General features: G+C 38.5%; 1 protein-coding gene across 1 annotated transcript in view; it reads left to right on the forward strand.

The window, feature by feature from the left end:
• The window catches only part of LOC133562238 (ankyrin repeat and IBR domain-containing protein 1-like), a 49573-nt gene that overhangs the window by 18305 nt on the left and 10586 nt on the right, over window positions 1-20682 (forward strand). Inside the window, exons 10-17 of the mRNA XM_061916242.1 lie at window positions 925-1013; window positions 6732-6862; window positions 15909-16043; window positions 16164-16250; window positions 16425-16491; window positions 16958-17103; window positions 17775-17953; window positions 18046-18097. Coding sequence (XP_061772226.1) covers window positions 925-1013; window positions 6732-6862; window positions 15909-16043; window positions 16164-16250; window positions 16425-16491; window positions 16958-17103; window positions 17775-17953; window positions 18046-18097 — 886 coding nt within the window. The remainder of the gene's footprint in view (window positions 1-924; window positions 1014-6731; window positions 6863-15908; window positions 16044-16163; window positions 16251-16424; window positions 16492-16957; window positions 17104-17774; window positions 17954-18045; window positions 18098-20682) is intronic.

The following is a 20682-nucleotide window of genomic DNA, read 5'->3' on the forward strand; positions in this document are numbered from 1 at the left end:
TTGCTGGCATCAAATTCTAAAGTCAATGATCATTTGCAAAAAAAAAGAAAAAGTTTATCAGTTTGAACATAAAATATATATTGTCTTTGTAGCATATTCAACTGAATATGGGTTGAAAATTATTTGCAAATAATTGTATTCCTTTTATATTTACATTTAACACAATTTCCCAACTCATATGGAAACGAGGTTTTACATGTGCACAACAGGCAATTACAAATGTGTTTTAAATGTTACTCTGTCATTGTGGAAAAACTCTTATTCTAACCTGGCAAACATTTTCAATATTGATTTTTGAGGAAAAAGCATGTGATTGGCCATTGTCGATTAAAGCCTTTTAATCACAAACACTGATACACTCTGGCTGACGAGCGGCTAGAAACTAATATTTCTCCATACACAATGTACAAACACTCCCCTAAACTAAATATAAGTTTCTTAATATCTTAAATATCATTATCAAGTATAATTGTCACCGGAGAACCAGGCTAACTAAACATGTTAAACACTGAGAAATACTCAGGAGCAGGCATGCTAATAGAACCCAGGGAATAATTCCAGACATATAAATTAAAGGCAAAAACTGAAGGATTAAAAAGTACTAGATAGTAGTTTTTGCTTTTCTTTATTGTATATCATTGACTTTGCTTCACTCAAACAATTGTATGTCCCACATAAAAAGGAATTAGGTTAAATATTGTGTTGATATTGTTAAATTGTCAATAGCACTCACCATAAATATATTGAAAAAAATACAGTTAATACAAGTGATCGGTATTGGCATTGGCCGATTTCCCTCATGGATAATTGGTATCAGAATCGGGAGCAGATCGAAACATCCCTAATTTTCCAGCAGACTTACTAGAATTGAGCCTTAAAAAGATAGTTTCTTTATGTTAAGCATGATACTAGTTTGTATTCCAGGGAGTGTCAAGGTGAAGCCCATGAGCCCTGTGACTGTGACATCTGGAAGTTGTGGCTACAGAAAGTCAGTGAGATGAAACCTGAAGAATGTGAGTATTGCTGGTATTTAAAGGAGCCATTTGTAGTAATGTGGCCAGAAAAAGTTCTGCAATCACGGTCAAAATTCTGTAGTCCCCTCCCACTCTCCATGACTGAGGGTGCCAGATATGCAGCCGAATCCGAAACCTACCCCAAGGAACTTCAAATGGCAATCAACGAGACCTACGCTGTAGGTTTCTCTTGTTTATGCTTCTTTCAAGATGGTTTACTCAGTAATTATGCCACATTTTACTGATGTCGATTAGCCATTCGTATTTGTAAAGTTACCCAGCAATATTTCCGTTGGGACAGATTGTTGGCATTACCCTGTTAAAATGTATAGTTTGACCGCAGGGACCACCATCAAAATAATTATATTTAATAATTTATTATATATTCCGCCCGAATGCAGCTGAGATAGAGGCTCCAGCACCCCCCGCATCGCCAAAAGGGACAAGCGGCAGAAAATGGATGGATGGATTATATATCGCATAGGCCTGCTTTGATGGCAAGCTAAGGCCAACAGTAAAATTACCGCCACATTTCGTTCAGCATAACTCCGTATTGCATCCAACCTGACTCACTGCATTCTTTTCCATGTACGCACATCACCATCTTTCAGTGCAGTGCGATTCTATGAGCCAACCGAGGTTAGTTGTAAATAATGTAAATCATTTAATGTAAATACTCTGATGATTAACTTGTGTGATGACTGTATTATGCTGATAGTATATATTGGTACCATGAAAGGATTAACGTGGACCCCGACTTAAACAAGTTGAAAAACTTCTACGGGTGTTACCATTTAGTGGTCAATTGTACGAAATATGTACTGTACTGTGCAACCTACAAATAAAAGTTTCAATCAATCAATCAAAGGCAAAAACATGTAATGCATAAAAAATATAGCCTACTACCATGTCAACAGACAAAAGTAGTAATGAAATCATTACATGTAGTGCTTTACATTGAGCCAATATATTGAGCATATATTTTTCCCATTAGCCTACATGTCGACCGGGCTGGCATGGTAAGCATTCATTACACGAATATACTCGCTTTTTTAGATAAGATCATAGACTTGGACAATATAGTTTCCACACAAAACGTACATTTACAATTATTGCAAGTAATAAGAAAACGCAAAGACCTTACTTACCTATCAAGGAGGAAACTAGCAAGTTTGGCGTCAGATGAAAAAAATCTCCGTTTTAAATCGTCTCCATCTTACAAAGGCATCCTCAATACAAATCCTTGTTTTTTTCCTGGCTTTGTCATGAATAAGTTGAGAATCGTAACAACGCCGTTTAAGATTTACTGACATGTTTAGTAGTGGCAGTAGCGAGACAAAGACAAAGGTGGCGGTGCGTAACTGGCAACAAAGATGTGACACACTCACAGACTTTGTAATTGGTCAAACGGTGGAGGGTGGGAAATCGAAATGAAAACGATAAGATTTCTGAGCTTTAAATCTAACTTTGAAATTAGCATATCCCGGCTGAACTACAGTTATTTGTTATAAACGTATTCGAAAAGAACATGATTTATTAATGCCTTTTGACACATCAGGGCCATTTAATGATAACTTGACAGGAAATGATTACATGTGGCACCTTTATTTTTTTTTTGTAGAAGATGGTTTTGACATGTGGGGTTTGTGTATATTGTATGGACTCAAAAGTGTTGTATGCCGTTTTAACTAACAGATAAGTTAAAGTTAAAGTACCAGTGATTGTCACACACACATGAGGTGTGGCGAAATTATTCACTGCATTTGACCTATCACCCTTGATCACTCCCCGGGAGGTGAGGGGAGCAGTGAGCAGCAGTGGTGGTCGCGCCTGGGAATCATTTTTGGTGATTGAACCCCCAATTACAACCCTTGATGCTGAGTGCCAAGCAGGGAGGTAATGAGTCCCATTTTTATAGTCTTTGGTATGACTCAGCCGGGGTTTGAACTCCCAACCAACCGATCTCAGGGCGGACACTCTAGACTACTTAAAGTACCGGTACAATGGAACAAACATGTTGACCTAATATGCTGAATCGTTTTTCATTGTATCCATGCCCAATTGCATTTACAATCCGCAAAGTATGTGAACATACCATCTAAACATCCACAAAATGCCCTAATTTCAGACGGCTATTTTGAATATTCCACTTTCAATATATTTGGCAATTTCCGTAGTTGGATGACATCACAAGGGAAAGTCCTCTGCAGTCTTTCTACATCAGCAGATCAGTGATACTATCCATCCATCCATTTCTACCGCTTATTCTCTTTGGGGTGCGTATCTCAGCTACAATCGGGCGGAAGGCGGTGTACACCCTGGACAAGTCGCGACCTCATCCCAGGGCCAACACAGATAGACAGACAACATTCACACTCACATTTACACACTAGGGACCATTTAGTGTTGCCAATCAACCTATCCCCAGGTGCATGTCTTTGGAAGTGGGAGGAAGCCGGATTACCCAGAGGGAACCCACGCATTCACGGGGAGAACATGCAAACTCCACACAGAAAAATCCTGAGTCCGGGATTGACTACTCAGGACCTTCCTATTGTGAGGCAGATGCACTAACCCCTCCTCCACCGTGAAGCCTCAGTGATACTAGAAATATGCAAAAATTGGAAATAGATGTGCTGTTTTTATCATTCACAATCCCTATGTGAGACAATAACCCATGTTTTCTTTTTTTATTGCATTAAAAATCGTAAATAAATAAGTCCATTAACAATTGAGTCAACCGGGACTCCTTTATTTCTCCTACGAAGCCCTCTAAATAACCACCCAAAACCTACCAAAAATATTTAATTTATATGTTTTTACTTGAATGTTAACCAAATATGATCTGTATTGTTATTATAAGCGCTAATGCAGACATACTTTTTAGGGGCGCATTGATAAGAGCTATCCAGCCTATACCACTGGCTGTGGTACTGCTGCAGTGCAGATCTTGTCTCAGATGGTGAAAGTTAATTTGAGATTATAAACAATACCTCTCACATGGGCAACAGGAGGATTTAACTGTTAACGGAGAATTTGCTTATCTGTGACACTCCACTTTTATCGGGAGATGAAGAGCAAGACTACAAAACAGAAGTGCGAGAGTCTGCTGGAACTTTTTTTTAACCCTTAGTGTGGATTATAATTAATTCTTCATCTGAACGGGAAGATAAAAACATCCCAGTGAGAGAAAACATGATACAGTAAGTCAGCGTTTCTCAAAGTGTGGGGAATAGAGACACGACAGGTGGGGCGCCAGGAACAGGAGTAAATTTCAATTTACATTTTTTTCTTTAATTATATTATTAGATTTTTTTTTTTACAATGCTTTCATTTTCTATACACACTGTAAAATTAAAAGCTGTCCCACTGTCAAACGACACAGTTGCGAGACGTATATGCGGCATTGCAAGGGATCTTGAGGAATAACTCGTAGACAAATTAAAAGAAAGTCGTTTTGTTTTACAAGTGGACCAAGCTACTGACAGCAATAAAGGCTGCCTGTTCATCGCATACGCCCGCTTTGTGAATGGCGAGTCACTGTGCGAGGATTTGCAAATGCATAGCTCCTCCTTTTTTTTTGCAAAGATTGCAAAGTGGCACTTTTATTTTATTTATTATTGAACTTGATGCAAGTTATTTGATTTATAATTGAACTTGATGCAAGTTATAACACTTTTATTTGATTTATTATTGAACTTTATGCCAGTTATAACACTTGTTTTTATTTATTATTGAACTTGATGCAAGTTATAACACTTTTGTTTTATTTATTATTGAACTTGATGCAAGTTATTTGATTTATTATTGAACTTGATGCAAGTTATACCACAGCTGCACAGTTATTTTATTTATTATTGAACTTGATTTTATTGTATGTTATTGAGTTTAAATGTATACAACTTGATGTTACTTGATGTTCAATAAATTTGAAAATGTTAAGCTTCTGTTGGGGCGATGGGGGCAGGTGGGGCTTGAAAACTCCCCCTTGTCCAAAGTGGGGAATGACAAAAAAAGTTTGAGGACCACTGCAGTAAGTGATCATTTTATAAAGTTGATAACTGTTTTTTTGTATTTAGCACTTAGCAATATTGCTGCATCCTGCTTTTTCGTTAATTGAAGCTGGCTCTGTTTAGCACACAGCTTCTCAAACTTGTATATCATCCTCTTTATAGTAAGGCTCAAAAATATAAGGTTCTGGATTATCATTTGTCTCATAGTAGTGTTTGTTGTCTCTCATGAAGTCTGCATGGTTACCGTAGTAGTGTTGTCGCCGGCAAAGGAAACTGGTCCTCCTGGTGACGTCACAGATCACGTGACTGGCCTGCTCATTCCCTCTCAAAATGGCTTGGAAATCTCAGTGAGATTCATACTATTTTGATCATATCTATTTACTTGCAAACTTTGTAAGTATTTTGGTGTTATGAATCAGATATACATGATAATTGCTCCAATATAGAGGCAGCTTGTTTTTCAATTATACCAGTGTTGTACGCTTTACCAGTACTAAAAGTACAGCGGTCGGCACTAATGAATTTAAAACAGCAGCGACATACAGAGCGGAGGAGCATTTTAAGTGTGTCAGCGCAAACACACTTACATAGCACACGAGGAGAAACGGTGTGGAGAAGAAGAAAAATGGCAAATAAAGGCAATTTTACTGGTTAATAAAAAGGGTGCGTAAAGCGCAATATGAAGGTATTTGGGCCTCAAAACTATCGATAACGATTATGCTTTAAACAAGGTCGGGCCACACTGCAAGCGGTGCTTTAAAACATGCCTCGCCAAAGGTGGCATGATTAAAGTATTACAATCTTTGCTAATCAATTATATAACAAGCAATCAGATAGACAGGTAATATTGTTAACTAGCTCCCCAGTTGTGCAAATACAGTTTTGTAGACATGTACACAGCTGCTTGGCCTGATGCCAAATATTAGTAAAACCGCCCACATATCGTAATCTAATGCTTGTGAAATGACAGAGTTTTGTAACAAATTGCTACAATTTGTGTATTATCTTTAAAACTGTGTGTTTTACCTGCTACATGTCTTATCTGTAGTTTCAGCCTTAGAATTGTTAAGTATTTACAAATGATTGCATTTGTCTTAAAGCACAAACCAAGAGTGGCAACCATTAATCATAAAACATAATGACAATAAAGTGTTCTATTCTATTCTAACTTGATCCTAGATTATGGCATTTTTTGTTAAAATGAAGCCAAAAATTATTATTTTTTGTGATTCTCTTTACTGTGAAAAGTATTGATTAATATTTGGTACCTGTAGTGGTACCAACATATTTGTATTAAGACAACCCTACATTATACTGGTATTTTAAATCTATCGTGATTATAGACTACACCAATGTAGGAGAGGAAAACTCTGCCATTGTTATGGGTACAATAAACTGTAAATGAAAAAAAGGCTTTCTGTGAAAACAAACAAGTGCTTTTGAGAATGATGTCTAAGATTATTTAAAATAGTCTGTCAAAACAAAACCTACATTCAGTTTTTTATCCAATTTCCATTTTGTGTCTTGTTTATCTTTCCATTGTGGCTTTCAACGCATCAGAGATGTTTCTATTCTAGATGTGCAATGTGCTATTAATGTGTAATAACTGTTAAGCTATCGTCAAATACTGTATACTGGAGGCTTTGGATTTCATTGCAGCAATTTTCATTGACTCGTGTTTCTATTTGTTCTTCTGTTGTTCAAGTGGCTGGTGTGGGTGAAGCTTATGAGGATGCAGCCAACTGTTTGTGGTTGCTCACCAACTCGAAACCCTGTGCCAATTGCAAATCTCCAATCCAGAAAAATGAGGGTTGCAACCACATGCAGTGTGCAAAGGTAAGTTGAACTGAGACCCCACACACATCTTCAGACACACACCTTTTTTGTCTTGGTTCGGAGTATTATGCTTATGTTTAGGTATTTACAAACCCCGTTTCCATATGAGTTGGGAAATTGTGTTAGATGTAAATATAAACGGAATACAATGATTTGCAAATCCCTTTCAACCTATATTCAGTTGAATGTACTACATAGACAAGATATTTGATGTTTAAACTCATAAACTTTATTTTTTTTTGCAATTAATAATTAACTTAGAATTTCATGGCTGCAACACGTGCCAAAGTAGTTGGGAAAGGGCATGTTCACCACTTGTTATATCACCGTTTCTTTTAACAACACTCAATAAACGTTTGGGAACTGAGGAAACTAATTGTTGATGCTTTGAAAGTGGAATTCTTTCCCATTCTTGTTTTACGTAGAGCTTCAGTCGTTCAACAGTCCGGGGTCTCCGCTGTCATATTTTACGCTTAATAATACGCCACAAATTTTTGATGGGAGACAGGTCTGGACTGCAGGCGGGCCAGCAAAGTACCCGCACTCTTTTACTACGAAACCATGCTGTTGTAACACGTGGCTTGGCGTTGTCTTGCTGAAATAAGCAGGGGCGTCCATGATAACCTGGCTTGGATGACAACATAAGTTGCTCCAAAACCTGTATGGACCATTCAGCATTAATGCTGCCTTCACAGATGTGTCAGTTACCCATGCCTTGGGCACTAATACACCCCCATACCATCACAGATGCTGTCTTTTGAACTTCGCGCCTATAAGAATCCGGATGGTTATTTTCCTCTTTGTTCCGAGGACACAACGTCCACACTTTCCAAATATAATTTGAAATGTGGACTCGTCAGACCACAGAACACCTTTCCACTTTGTATCAGTCCATCTCAGAGGAGCTCGGGCCCAGCGAAGCCGGCGGCGTTCCTTGGTGTTGTTGATAAATGGCTTTTGCTTTGCATAGTAGAGTTTTAACTTGCACTTAAAGATGTAGCGACCAACTGTAGTTACTGACGGTGGTTTTATGAAGTGTTCCTGAGCCCTTGTGGTGATATCCTTTACACACTGATGTCGGTTTTTGATCCAGTACCGCCTGACGGATCAACGGTCTGTAATATCATCGCTTGTATAGCGGAAATAAAGCAAGTGTGTTATAATAGGAGTAAAGTCAAACAACTGTGTGACTCCACTCCACCATACCTGACTGCCATTACCCAAAATACACTGTGTCCAAATCTTATTACCACACAGATCCGTCCACTATAACTGCAATTAAACAGTTACATATACTTCACTGTATTAAAGCAGTATAAAATAGTATGTTATCAAATTATTCACACATATGTAATAATTATAAATAAAGTGTGCCTTATAATTACTCTAAGCTTGTAATATATACTTTTTAATATTATTCAAATAAAGTAAAGAGTCCCCTTTTGGCTGAATAATAATTTGTTTTAGTTGTACCTTTAAAATGTTTTTGAATAATGTTGTTGCATTTGGGTTTTACTGTCAAGTTTTATGTTCTGGCCAATGTTGATGTAGGTATTATGGTAAGATACAGTGGACATTACAGTTCAAAATGTGTGAAAGGTGTTGAGCAAGCGAGACAGAGCAAGGTGTCATACAAAGGATACAAGTTGGAGCTTGTTGTCTCTGCACAATTAAGGCCTGCTATATCCCACATTTTGGTCCACTAGGAATTTCACTGCTGTTGTTTTACAAACCCCGTTTCCATATGAGTTGGGAAATTGCGTTAGATGAAAATATTAACGGAATACAATGATTTGCAAATAATTTTCAACCCATATTCAGTTGAATGCACTACAAAGACAAGATATTTGATGTTCAAACTCATAAACTTTGTTTTTTTTTTTGCAAATAATTATTAACTTAGAATTTCATGGCTGCAATACGTCCCAAAGTAGTTGGGAAAGGGCATGTTCACCACTGTGTTTCATCACCTTTTCTTTTAACAACACTCAATAAACATTTCGGAACTAAGGAGACACATTTTTGAAGCTTTTTAGGTGGAATTATTTCCCATTCTTGTTTTATGTACAGCTTAAGTTGTTCAACAGTCCGGGGTCTAGGTTTTGACTACAGGCAAGCCAGTCTAGTACCCGCACTCTCTTATTATGAAGCCACGCTGTTGTAACAAGTGACTTGACATTGTCTTGCTGAAATAAGCAAGGGCGTCCATGATAACGTTGCTTGGATGGCAACATATGTAGCTCCAAAACCTGTATGTACCTTGCAGCATTAATGGTGCCTTCACAGATGTGTAAGTTACCCATGCCTTGGGCACTAATGCACCCCCATACCATCACAGATGCTGGCTTTTCAACTTTGCACCTACAACAGTCCTGATGGTTCTTTTTCTCTTTGGTCCGGAGGACACGACGTTCACCGTTTCAAAAAAACAATTCGAAATCAGGGCTCGTCAGACCACAGAACACTTTTCCACATTGCATCAGTCCATCTTAGCTGAGCTCGGGCCCAGCAAAGCCGGCGGCCTTTCTGGGTGTCGTTGATAAATGGCTTTGGCTTTGCATAGTAGTTTTAACTTGCACTTACAGACGTAGCGACAAACTGTAGTTACTGACAGTGGTTTTCAGAAGTGTTCCTGAGCCCATGTGGTGATATGCTTTACACACTGGTCGCTTTTTGATGCAGTACCGCCTGAGGGAATGAAGGTCCGTGATATCATCGCTTACGTGCAGTGATTTCTCCAGATTCTCTGAACGTTTTGATGATTTTACGGACCGTAGATGGTAAATTCCCTAAATTCCTTGCAATATCTTGTTGAGAAATGTTGTTCTAAAACTGTTCGACAATTTGCATATAAATTGGTGACCCTTGCCTCATCCTTGTTTGTGAATTACTTAGCGTTTCATGGAAGGTGCTTTTATACCCAATCATAGCACCCACCTGTTCCCGATTGGCCTGCACACCTGTGGGATGTTCCATATAAGTGTTTGATGAGAATTCCTCAACTTTATCAGTTTTTATTGCCACCTTTCCCAACTTCTTTGTCACGTGTTGCTGGCATCAAATTCTAAAGTTAATGATTATTTGCAGAAAAAAAAGTCTTTATTAGTTTGAACATCAAATATGTTGTGTTTGTAGCATATTCAACTGAATATGGGTTGAAAATGATTTGCAAATCCGTTTCCGTTTATATTTACATCTAACACAATTTCCCAACTCATATGGAAACGGGGTTTGTAGTTTTAATAGTTGTACAATGATATGTATGAATTGTTACTTTAAGGCAGTGGTCCCCAAACTACGGCCCACGGGCCGAATTCGGACGGCCAGTGTTCGAGATCTGCCCCGCAGGAAGTCCCAAGTAAAAAAAACAAACAAAAAAAAAAGTGTTTTTTTTAAACCTGTCCTTTCTAATCCATTTCCTACCACTTGTTGCTTGATACTCTCAGAATCTCCTAGCTGCTCAGGCAAATCACATTGTCTAAAAATGCATTTTCCAATCGATGACGTGATATCATATATATTAGGGGTGTGGGAAAAAATCGAATCGAATCGTTTACGTTGTGCGATTCAGAATCGATTCTTATTTTTTAAAAATCGATTTGTATTTTATTAATTTTTTTTTAATAAATCCATCAAACCACTACACAGCAATACCATAACAATGCAATCCAATTCCAAAACCAAGCCTGACCCAGCAACACTCAGAACTGCAATAAACAGAGCAATTGAGAGGAGACAAACACGACACTGAACAAACCAAAAGTAATGAAACAAAAATGAATATTATCAACAACAGTATCAATTTTAATTATAATTTCAGCATAGCAGTGATTAAAAATCCCTCACTGACATTATCATTAGACATTTATAAAAATATTAAAAAAGAACCATAGTGTCACAGTGGCTTACACTTGCATCGCATCTCATAAGCTTGACAACACACTGTATCCAATGTTTTCACAAAGATAAAATACGTCATATTTTTGCTTTGTTTAATAGTTAAAACAAATTTACATTATTGCAATCAGTTGATAAAACATTGTCCTTTACAATTATAAAAGCTTTTTTTTTTTAAAATCTACTCTGCTAGCATGTCAGCAGACTGGGGTAGATCCTGCTGAAATCCTATGTATTGAATGAATACAGAATCATTTTGAATGGGAAAAATATCGTTTTTGAATCGAGAATCGAATCGAATCGAAAAAAATCGATATATTATCGAATCGTGACCCCAAGAATCGATATTGAATCGAATCGTGGGACACCCAAAGATTCACAGCCCTAATATATATATGGGGCGACGCCCCCTTCCAAGATGGAGCCAGTATGTGCTTTGGCCTGCCGTCTCTCGCTGTCAGCTCTGTTCGTTTTTGTGTTGTTTGCATCATACACAAGCTCACTGCTTGTGTATGACCGCCAAACACTGTTGGATCTTTGCCCCTCTCCGACTGATATGATCAACTTCGACGTTGGTTTTTCGACCACCCAGTCTGCTTTTTCACTTGGCCGGATTCCTGTCTTCCTTTCCCGCTTCGTGGCTACTCTCCCCCGGCGCCGTGGTAAACGTGGTGGCCAGCTGGTGAAAGTTAGGGCACTCCTGGCCCGGCTTCCCGTGGCTTCCCGAGGGAGGAATGGTGTGGTATCCGTTCTCCTCCTGCACCCACGCTTGTTCGATCCCATCGGTTCCTTGCTTGTTCGTATCGTTGGTTTGGAAGTTGTGGCTTGCCGCCGTCGCTCCTGCTGTCCCTGCCCTAGGAGGTGCAAGGTGGATTCCCGCCACCTGCGGGCTGTGTGTCGGGCCCCACCTGGATTAGCTGCGCCCTTGGACGTGCTGGCCCCCGCCAGGTTCGGTCTTGTGAATGCAAGATCTTTGACAAACAAAACGTTTATCCTGAAGGATTTCTTCACTTCCCGCGGACTTGACTTCCTCTGTGTGACGGAAACATGGCTGAGAGCCGGTGAGTCCGCCCCTCTTAATGAACTTCTGCCTCCGGAGTGTTCCTACTTTAATTCTCCGCGGTCGTCCGGTCGAAAAGGAGGAGGATTAGCAGTCGTTTTTAAAAAAGACTTTAAATGCAATCAGATCCGCCTGCAGTCCTCCTTTTCAACCTTCAAACTGTGCATGTTGGAACTGGGTCTCTCTGATGTCGTCCTGTGTGCCGTCGTCTATCGACCACCCAAGTACCACAAAGACTTTATAACTGACTTTTCTTAATTTCTGGCTGAAATCCTGCCCAAATATGATCGTGTCCTTATAGTGGGTGATTTTAGTATTCACACCTGCTGTCCAGACGAGTCGCTTTCCAGGGGCTTCCTGAATGTAATTGACTCTTTTAACTTTGTACAGTCTGTGTGTGTTTCCACACATGAACCCGGGAATACACTCAATTTAGTGCTCTCGTATGGTGTGTGTGTTTTTAATTTGGACATTTGTGACGCTGTGTTCTCTGATCATTTGCCGATACTTTTTGATATTCCCACTCAGTGTCCGGTTAAATTGTGCGCTACGCCCCAACGCTCTCGCATATTTAATTCTTCGTCTGCTGCTCTGTTCTTCTCCATTTTTTTCGACCCTTTGTGAAGATTATTCTGCAGCCCCTGTATGTCTGAATACTGAAGAGTTGGTTTCTGAGTTCAACTCTTATTTGTTTACAAATACTGGACACGATCGCTCCTTTCAAATTCCGCCGCTCTAAAGCCACGTCTCGGCCCTGGTTGAATGACGTCACTCGTGCTGCCAGGCGTAAGTGTCGGATAGCAGAGAGAAAATTGAAAAAAGACAGGCTGCATGTGTCCTTTGCCATTTTTAAGAAAGCCTGCTTTCCTTTCAGATAATTTTAAAAGCAGAGATGAATGTATATCTATCTCAGATTATATCTTCTAACTGTAACAACCACAGCGTTCTGTTCAAAACTATTAACACTGTCATTGATGCTCCCAAATCTGTTGGTTTTGATGCTTCTTTTGAATTCTGTGAAAATTGTCTCCATTTTTTCACTGACAAAATTGTGTCAACTAGAGCCAGTTTATCCCAGCCTTCATATGACCCTTCTGTTCCTCTGCATTTCTCTTCTGTTTTCCATCAGTTTGAGCCGGTGTTCTTTTCTTTTTTTAAATGACACAATTAGTCATATGAAGCCCTCTGGTTCTCCTGCAGATGCCCTCCCACCTCACCTGTTTAAGGAGGTACTTGCTACTATTGGATCAAGTGTCCTTAACATTATCAATAGTAGCCTCTCTTCTGGAATAGTTCCAGTACAGTTTAAACATGCAGTGGTACGACCTTTACTTAAAAAAACCAAGCCTCGACCCCTCTCTCCTCTCTAACCTTAGACCTATCTCTAATCTTCCATTCATTTCCAAAATATTAGAGAAGGTTGTCTACAGTCAGTTGTTGCCCTTCTTAAAGGATAATGGTATCACTGAGCTGTTCCAGTGCGGTTTTAAAGCCCTCCACAGCACAGAGTCAGCGCTTCTAAAAGTTTTTAACGATATCCTCCTGTCAACTGATTTTGGTAAATATGTTGTCCTGGTGCTTTTAGATCTGTCTGCTGCGTTCGACACCGTCGACCACCCTACCTTAATCACTCGTCTTGAGAACTGTGTGGGTATTAAGGGCGCCGCCCTCAACTGGTACCAGTCGTACCTAACCGACAGGAGTTTCTGTATAAAAATAGACAGTTTTATGTCTTCCACAGCTCCTTTACCACATGGGGTCCCCCAGGGCTCTATCCTTGCCCCAATCTTGGTTCTATTTTTAGGAAGTACGGTAATGCATTTAATTCTTATGCCGATGATTGCCAGATCTATTTTCCCATGGCACAAAATAACACGGTTCAACGTCTCATTGACTGCCTGCACGGCATCAAAGCCTGGCTTTCAGCTAACTTCCTGAGCCTAAATGAAAACAAAACAGAAGTTATGTGTTTCGGTCCAAGTCGCTCTTCCTCCCCCAATGTTGACCTCGGCATTCAGACCCCGTAACTCAGCGACTGTGTCACAAACCTGGGGGTAAAGTTCGACTCAGATTTTAAATTCGAAAAACAAATCAGCAGCGTCGTTCAAAAAACCTTTTATCAATTACGCCACATAGCGAAAGTGAAACCGCTTCTATCAGGACATGATCTCGAGAAATTAATCCATGCCTTTATCTCGAATCCTTTAGACTACTGCATTAATTGCATATTTTTTATTTTAAAAACTGCGTAAACAAATATTATACAAAGAGTACTAAAAATGGCCTAACACCAAAAGAAAACACAATCTTAGATCCTTTAAATCAGGGGTCCCCAAACATTTTGACCCGGGGGCCGCATTGGGTTAAAATAATTTGGCGGGGGCCCGGCTGTTTTTTAAATATATATATATATATATATATATATATACATATATATATATATATTTAAAAAACAGTACTCTTTAGTACTCTTTGCATAATATTTGTTTACGCAGTTTTTAAAATAAAAAATATGCAATGAATTCTATGAATGACAAGTTGTACTTGTAATTATACGTCATAATTGGCAGTTTTCTTTACACCATTATTTTTAATTCAGCCCTGTAACTGACAGGTGTGCTTTCAAACTTTGCCTTTCTCTACAGGTCAACTGGAATAGGCTTGCATAACCTTAAATAAAATAGGCTGCATTGATACTTGATGGGTTGCTTTTCATATACTTTACTTTAGATATGCTTTTATTATAATTGCATTTAAGCCTATCCAATGCCTTTTGTTAAAAAAATGGTCCTTTCATTATCTTGTACTAAAAGTCAAAAAGCAGGGACACCATCACATTTACCGTATTTTTCGGACTGTAAATCGCAGTCTTCTCCACAGTCCAGTGGATGATGGTAAGACACGTCCAAACCTACAAAAAAAAAACATTTTTTATTTTTATTTTATTTTTATTTTTTATAGTTTGGCCAAGTCTCACCCCAGGCCAAACTACAAAAAACGCGACTTATAGTCCGAAAAATACGGTATGTTACTCAAAGGCTTTGTGTCTTCCTGATATGGATATAAGAAGTAATACAGAAGTAACTGAGAGAAAATACACTTTAGTCAGTAGTAGAGGAAATGTGAGACCAGCGAACACACAGAATCCTATTGGCACAGTGATATGTGTTTCTATCTTTGTTGCTGGAAGCCAAGCCATGAATGGACCTCAGTGCAGTCATGCAGCCAGGCCACTTTTGTCTCTTGTCATTGTGTCATCCTGGTTCAAGATGACTGACCGAGATTGAGATTAATTCAGTAGAAATAGTGCTGCCGTCCAGAGCTCAGAGGCCATGGACAGCTCAGTCTCTTCACCTGTTATTACTGAGTAAGAAATAGCTTCTCATGTGTTGCTTGGAAACAAAGAAATGTGTTGCTAAGGAAGATTACTTTTTCTTTCACTGATGTCTCCTCTCCTCAAATGGCGTCTCTTGCTTGTTTTAATTGTGTCACTCCTTTCCATGCCACCTTTGTCTTACGCATACACCCCCCCAACCTTGTATTTTTAATTTTCTTCTGTTAAGTGTCATTTACGAAGAGTATTTTGATGCTCTGGCTAAATTTTCATTCTAAGTGCTTGTAGTGTTAGAACATGGATGGATCCTTTACCTTCAAATAGGCTCTGCATTGAAGTGGCTGCAATGTTTTGTTGTTCTACAATGCCCGATTGAGTTTCTGATTTCCAATGTAGCCTTGAGTGCCAGTAGTGGTGGAATGCTTTAAGGAATTCATTTTGAAGTTGAGACAATTGTCCAGAGAGATTGGCTTTTGACAGCACAGGAAAATACGCTTTGACAAAGTTTAAGTTTAATTTTGATTGTTTTCCAAGAATGTAGAATGAATCTTTAAATTGTTCTTAGCTTTCCAAGTGCATGCTTACACAATATTGACGGCGTCTTTTGGCATTAATGTAATTAAAACACAGGGACACGCTCACAAGAAACTCAATTTGTTTTCAGCATATATTTCAATAAACTGGTAGTTTAAATGTCAGAGATACAGGTAAGCCGACATTTCTTAAATTTTAACATTTCCATATTTTCCCCGTAGTGTAAGTATGACTTCTGTTGGATCTGTCTGGAAGAGTGGAAAAAGCACAGCTCGTCCACAGGAGGCTACTATCGCTGCACCCGCTATGAAGTAATTAATCAGGTGGAGGAGCAGTCAAAGGAGATGACTGAAGAAGTATGTACACAAAATATTCAGATAAAAATGAACTATTCCTAATATGGGTACAAATTAAAAAATACTATTTAACTAATAAATCCATCAAATGTTTGAATCATATATAATTTTGATTTGCAGGCAGAGAAGAAACACAAGAGCTTTCAGGAACTGGACCGCTTCATGCACTACTACACACGCTTCAAGAACCATGAACACAGCTATCAGGTACAATCCGGTCTTGCAGACCGGAACATTGTATGCTGCGCATACAGTACAATATTCTGATACATGAACACGTGTGATGCTAGCTTACAGTATGCTCCTGCTTTGTCTCATGTATAGTACATTGCTGACTTATACGCTCAGATAATACAACAACTACTGTCTTCCTCAACATAGCTGGAGCAGCGTCTGTTAAAAACAGCCAAAGAGAAAATGGAACAACTCAGTCGGGCCTTGCGTGGAAGTAAGTTTGAACATTCTTGATCTTAATTAAGTTGCCTTATCTTGAGCTTTTAGAACTACAAAACGATATGAGTGGTTGTAGTTATCATTTAGCCGACATTTTGACATTTGCAACTGTTTATTTTGACTGGCAGTAATTACACTGTCCTGACAACTGTACATATAGGTGACAACCTGTTAAAGATACCAATCAGTTTGTCTAAATATAAGTAGACTTTGTTTCTTTGTTATAAATATATGATAACATTTTTATTTTGTTCTAACGTCTTCACGATTCACATTTGCTGCAAAGATTGTATTTCATTGTAATTATTATGTATTAGTCACTGAGGTGTGATTTTTTTTTTTTTTGTGCATATAAAGTTCTTACTTTTCAGGCCTTTAAAGAAGCCTGGTGTGACAGGACACTGTATGGAAATTTTGCAAAAAAAAGCAAAGGTGATATTTGATGTCTGACTCTTTCATAGGGGAAGGAGGGCCACCTGACACTACATTTATTGAAGATGCGGTCCTGGAACTACTAAAGACTCGCCGCATCCTCAAGTGCTCTTATCCTTACGGATTCTTCTTGGAGCCCAAAAGCACAAAGAAGGAGATCTATGAGCTCATGCAGGTTTTAGTCGCACTTACTAAAAAAAAGATTACCGGTAATGTTCAAAGCTTTTTATATAAGTCATTAGCGGTGTGAGCTTTCCAAACTAACAAAGTACCTGAGATAGACATGCACCTTTTGTTAATTGAATGACGACAATTTTCTTCTTGGTAGAAGTATATTTTACTCAGTGTAAATTCAAGGAACACAATAACAAACTGGCCACCGCCGTTTACATTAAACGACCTACAACCGCAGCCCGCGCATAGAGCAATGCATGCTGGGAGGTACCGTAACTACACTAAAAGAGTGGCTAAACCGTAAGTACCATAAAAATGCGCAATGCAAAAACAGAACATTTACACCTTGCATGTAGTTAAACATGTAATTATATAATTCATGATGCATTTTAAGCACAGCGTATATTTACTGTACAATTTGGACACATGTTAATCAATACTGTAAAATGAATGGGTAAAAAAAATTGGCCGTTTTTTTTCTCTAATAATTTTAAAATCAATTAATGGTTAATAAAGTTTTTCCTCTGATTACTCAAAATCAATTCACATTGTTTTCTTCTAAATGTATTTTTATTCTTAAGAATTATTTTGTAGCTACAATTTAATTTGTAAAATCAAACAGTTGCTGTGTTTTTCAGAAAATGTCCCAACCTTTGTTTCTTGTTCCCCCAGACGGACCTAGAGATGGTAACTGAAGACCTTGCACAAAAGGTCAACCGGCCTTACTTGCGGACTCCACGTCATAAGATGATTCGTGCAGCCTGTTTGGTACAGCAAAAGAGACAAGAGTTCCTGGCCTCAGTAGCAAGAGGAGTGGCCCCCAATGACTCTCCTGAAGCCCCAAGACGGAGGTAACTTAAAGCAGCAAAGCTCTCACAGTGAGACGCTGGATATATTGTTGCCCCAGTACTTACTCAAACATTTAATTCTTACTCAATTGCAGTTTTGCTGGAGGAACGTGGGACTGGGAGTATTTGGGCTTTGCGTCACCTGAGGTAATCAATATTATTTTGTTTGCTTCTGTAGCCAATGAAAAAAATATCAAATGTTAGGATGAGAAACTGAAAACAATGTGTAAACATCCGTGTTAAAATGAACGAGGTGTGTGAAGCCATCTGCTATTTGTTTTAGCACTTTGAATGTATCATTAGGAACTCTGCACAAAACTTCACTTCAACAAAACAAAGCCATCAGAATGGGTTGCGAAATGGACAAAATGATCCCTACTGCACAATAAAAGCCATGTAATGTATTGCCGTGACTGAACATTTTTTGTTGATTAATTTAAAAGGAAACTGCACTTTTTTGGGAATTCTACTGATTATTCACAATCCTCTTTTGAGACAAAAACGCATGTTTTTTCTTTTTTTACGCATTCTAACTTGTAAATAAATGCAAACAAAAGTCAGCTAACAGTGGAGCTGATGGGATTCGCTATATTCTGTTTATAAAGCGTTGTGAAAACATCCAAAAACCTCTGTCAATGATTTATAAACATGCTGTTAGTATATATTTAATGTCGTAACAGACATATTCATAATGTAATATTTACGTGTTGTGCTCATTTTAAGCATACGGCAGGGTATCACTATGTTTGCTACTTTGTTCAGCAACAATAACAACAACGCCTACTAATTATGAGCGCCTTCTTGAGAGCCACAACACTACTATGGGACAAATGATGATCCAGAACCTTATATTTTTGAGCCTAAAAATAAAGAGGTTGAGTTACTGGTATTATAAGTTTGAGTGATTAGCAGATCCAGCAAGTAGCACTATTGGTAAGTGCTTAACAAGGAATAATAACTACAAACATAATAAAGCAATCACTTACTGTACAATGTGTGCTCTCAGTGGGATGCCGACTGATAGGATTTGCATATCTTCCCGTTTAGATGAAGACTTTATCATAGTCCTTAGACAGGTATTAAAAAAAAACATGCCGCAAATGAGCCTCCTTTTATGTCTTTCCCGCCATCTCTGGGTCTAAGTTGGATATTAGAGTTGACCAAATTCTCAGTTTATGGCCACAACCTTCTACTATACAAGTGAGAGGCATTATTTATAACAGTGGTCCCCAACCACCGGGCCGCGGCCCGATTAGTACCGGGCCGCAGAATAATCTTTTATTAATTTTTATTAAAAAAAAATATATATGTATATTTTTTTTATTTATTATTATTTTTTTTTTATTAAATCAACATAAAAAACACAATATAGACTTACAATTGGTGCACCAACCACAAAAACCTCCCTTTTTCATGACAAAAACCTCCTTTTTTCATGACAAAGAAAAAAAAAAATAAGCGTATTTCTGGACAACGGATAAGAAGAAGAGTTAACAGCTAAGGCGAGTATGGATTGCTGATATCAACCGAGATGTGACGTGCTCTGATGACTTTGTATTTGTCCGGATCATTTCATTACAGGTATTTAAAAACTTTTCGTAAATTGAAATTAATCTAAAATAAATAACTGGGTGCCCCATTCTACATTAACTTGATGTGCTCGGTGAAGTAACATAGACGATAGATAAAACTTATCTCATCTGGACTGAAGCCTCCACAAAGTGAAGCGCCATGTGAACATATTTTTCCCAATCTTGCCCTACTTTAACACTGTGCTGAGATGAAATTAGATTGGTTATCCTCAATCATCCAGTGTGTCAAACTTGGGTGAAGCCTGGCTTGACTACACGAAGTCCACGGGGTTTGTACAGATAAACCCTTAACGTCAAAAACCCATCCACAAACAAACTGGTAGTAGCTTTCTAGACTGTTATAATTTTTAAAGTCCTTCAAGGTGTAAAATGGGCGGGTTTGAAAAATTAAGTTGTTCACAAAGTCTGGGTATGAGACATCAGGGCAGATGTCACGCATGGTCTCTGCTTCACTCCGACTTGTCGATCTTGTATGGATCCTTGCCTCCAATTACGGCTGTTTTCTCCTTATAATAACGGGGGGATTTCTTATCTAATGACTCACAGTATGTTTATATCATGTCAAAGTCGGTGCCATGTTATTTTTCATGGAATAGTTCGGAAATATCCTGTGTAGCGCTATGGTGAATGATAGCATTAGCCTTTCAATGTGGCTGCTGTGGGATACTTAAGCCAAAAATCGAAGCCCTCTATTTTGAATGTATGGGTTTCCCAATGTAAAGCGCTTTGAAACAATTGTATCTGCATTATTAGCTGACTCTTGCTAGTGTTTATTTACAAACATGTTTTCTTGTGTTACATAGGGATTGTGAATGGTAACCACAATTTCAAACAAAGTGCAGTTTCCCTTTAGTCACTCGGAGTGACTCTTTAATTTCACTTGTCAATATGCACATAAACTAGAATGACTCACGGTTAAGTGTTCCCATGTGCACACCGAGGACAACACCTCAGAGGTTGCTTTGTGTCAATTTAACAAGCCTTTGCAATTAATATTTCTGGCCGGATTTACTAAAGGTTAGCGTGTACTCAAATGTGCAAACTTGATAGCATTTGCAAAGCAGATCTACTAAATGTGTGCAAAGTGGATTGCATCTGTTGTGAGCAGAATAGGGCGTGCAATCCATTTTGCATCTCTGT

This window comes from Nerophis ophidion, linkage group LG11 (assembly GCF_033978795.1).
Source record: "Nerophis ophidion isolate RoL-2023_Sa linkage group LG11, RoL_Noph_v1.0, whole genome shotgun sequence".
Classification (NCBI taxonomy): Eukaryota; Metazoa; Chordata; class Actinopteri; order Syngnathiformes; family Syngnathidae; genus Nerophis; species Nerophis ophidion.